This window comes from Canis lupus, chromosome 1 (assembly GCF_003254725.2).
Source record: "Canis lupus dingo isolate Sandy chromosome 1, ASM325472v2, whole genome shotgun sequence".
In the NCBI taxonomy this organism is placed as follows: domain Eukaryota; kingdom Metazoa; phylum Chordata; class Mammalia; order Carnivora; family Canidae; genus Canis; species Canis lupus.
This window is the reverse complement of record NC_064243.1, coordinates 109,770,489-109,773,300: the sequence shown is the minus strand read 5'-3', so window position 1 is coordinate 109,773,300 and position 2,812 is coordinate 109,770,489. Positions and strand designations below refer to the sequence as shown.

Below are 2,812 nucleotides of genomic sequence, written 5' to 3'. Positions count from 1 at the left end.
CTGGGTGGCTCAGCGGTTGAGCATCTGCCTTTGGCTCAGGGTGTGATCCTGCGGTCTTGGGATCGAGTTCCACATCAAGCTCCCTGCATGGAGCCTGCTTCTCCCTCTGCCTGTGTCTCTGACTCTCTCTGTGTGTCTCTCATGAATAAATAAATAAATCTTAAAAAAAAAAGAAGCCAAAAAAAAAAAAAAAAAAAAAAAAAAAAAGAAGCCCTGATGTTATAAGCAACATTTTGTGCATATGGGCATTTCCAAGGGGCTAGGGACCATATTTTTCACCACCTCTCCAAAGAGCGTCTGGGAGTAGAATTTAAGAACTACCATAAAGTTGGTCCTGGAAGACCTGTGGTCTAGCAGGGTGGGAGGGGGGAACCCCAAGAAGGACATGGAGAAGGAATCTGGGGTTAGGTGTCTGCCTTTGGCTCAGGTCGTGATCCCAGTGCCCTGGGATCAAGTCCTGCATCGGGCTCCCTGCAGGGAGCCTGCTTCTCCCTCTGCCTGTGTCTCTGCCTCTCATGAATAAATAAATAAATAATTTAAAAATATTTTATATATTAATTCATGAGAGACATAGAGAGAGAGAGAGAGAGGCAGAGACACAAACAGAGAGAGAAGCAGGCTCCATGCAGGGAGCCTGATGTGGGAGCCGATCCCGGGACTCCAGGATCACACACTGAGCTGAAGGCAGGCGCTTGACTGCTGAGCCACCCAGGGATCCCAATAAATAAAAGCTTTAAAAAAAAAAAAAATGGAATCTGGGGTTAAGGTGGAGGCTGAGACGTGGAGACATGAAGAGGGGCATGTGAAAGGACCCCAAGACCCCTTCCCTTTTTCCATGCCTTGGGGCAGACGTGGTTTCCTTCCCCCAGCCTCCAGGTGAGAAGACAGAACCAGAGTGACTTCAGAGACAACCAGAAACGCTCTTTATTCACTAGTGCTGAACACCCAGGGCCCAGCCCTGAGCCAAAAACGGAGCAACTTAAAAATCTGACCGGGGCTCTTTCTTTTCCTTGCCCCTAAAATAAAATCTAGGCAGTTGCCTTTCCCATCTGGGCACTAAAACCCCTTTCTTGTCGGAGCTTCATTGATTAAATGTTGGAGGACGAAAAAAAAATGAAAAAGAAAACTGGGAGAAAGAAAAAAGACTTTTAGCAAACTACCTTGAAAGGTGGGTGGGAGGCAGTGGAGAGCTGCCCGCCCTCCGGCTGTGGGAAACACCCATTGGTGATTTGCGGTTGGGGGTGTTGGGGGCGGGAGTGCAGTGAAACAGAATGAACAACAAGGTCTACCAGGGGGAGTTGAAGGATGTCAGCAGCGCACCCCAAGCTCTCCACTCCCAGATAAGCCTTCCAAGACAAGGTCCCCCCCTTCGCCCCCCCCCCTTCCCTGCCTCCTGCCGCATGCCTCCTCCTGTCCCCAGCTCCCGGTGGATGGGCTGCCCGGGCTGGGAAGGAACAATCCAGGGAAGTCCACGGTGAAACCATGAGTTCACATGTGGTGGCTGAAGCAGGTGGACAAAGCTGGTCTCAAGTCAGAATCACATCTTGATGTTCTTGGGCTAGAGTGTCCAAGCCAGTCTCGTTCACTCTCTCCAAGTTCTTAGGCTGGGCCTGGGAGAGCACGCTGGGTCCTCTAGGTCCAATAATCCAAGAAGTCCACCAGGAATGGGATCATGGGGCTGCTGGTGACACTGGCCCCCAGAAAGACTAAAGATCCACAAACGGTGGTCCAGAAGGAGCCACCAGGCCTTGCAGTCCAGAGGGCAGCAGTCCTGCCTCACCAAGAATCCACAGACACCCCCAGGACAGAGCTCCAGGCCTGAGAGGCCCCGGGGGGCAGAGCTGGCGGGGCTCCCCAGCAGCCTGTTGTTTCAGGATCCCGCAGGGATGTAGCTCTGGGAGCCAGAAGTTCCAAAGGGCTGGGTGAGTCAGGGGGAGGGTCCAGAGACTAGGCAGGGACCAAACCAGGAGGGTTGGGGGTAGAAGGGGGGTAGGCACCTCCTGATCCTCAGCGCTTGACCTTGCGGCCAGCTGAATTGCGGCCACTGCGGCGGTACAGAGACTGCTGGCCGCCGTTGAGCGGACAGTACTTGAGCGTGTGAGCCTGGCCGCCGGTGGCCCCGCACAAGGGACACACATAATGCCGCAGGATGGGGCACACCACCACACCCTCTGGGGTCTTCAGCTGGTGTGAGGAGTAGACGTGGCGCGATTCCCCATTGTGCTTGCAGAAATTGCACAGGGTGGCCAGGCTTCGGCTGGCCCCCGGCCCTCCCACACCCTGATCCTGCCCCAGCTGGGGCCCAGGTCTCGGCTCCCCATTCCCTTGGGCCTCTGGCCTTTGCCCCCCACTCTGGATCAGTGCCAACACCACCTTGCTCAGGTTAAAGTAGTCCTTCCACATGTCGAAGGCTGGCAGCTGCATGGCTCCCAGGCGGAGGTGGTGGGTGGCTAGAGGAAGAAGGCCAGGGCTCTGGGGCCAGTGGGCAGGAGCAGCAGGTGCTTTTCTGGAGCAGAGAGGAACTGCACCCCCTTTTATACTCCCCCAAAGACCCTTCTAAACAAAGGTGGAGCTTAAGATTTAAAGGGCCCACTCCCTGCCCAGGATCCCCATCTGACTGTAATCCCCCATGGAGATCGGAAGGAGGCCCTTCCCCTTGTCTCTGGTCCTTGCTCTGCTTCCAGGCTACCCTGTGACTTCTGGAAAGACCCTTCCTTTCCCTGGGCCTCAATTTCCCTATCCATTCCATAAAGTTCCATGTGTGCAAATGCCCCCTCGCTCCCCATCCTCATTTACCCCAAGGCTGGGGGCT

At 54.8% G+C, this 2,812-nt stretch overlaps 1 protein-coding gene across 1 annotated transcript; it reads right to left on the bottom strand.

Moving 5' to 3' along the window:
- Positions 1-1,408: 1,408 nt before the first annotated feature.
- On the bottom strand, positions 1,409-2,491 carry NANOS2 (nanos C2HC-type zinc finger 2). The gene has a single exon (XM_025421908.2). It carries the CDS (start codon positions 2,422-2,424, stop codon positions 2,008-2,010), a length of 417 nt encoding a protein of 138 aa, XP_025277693.1. The 5' UTR covers positions 2,425-2,491; the 3' UTR covers positions 1,409-2,007.
- Positions 2,492-2,812: the final 321 nt, after the last annotated feature.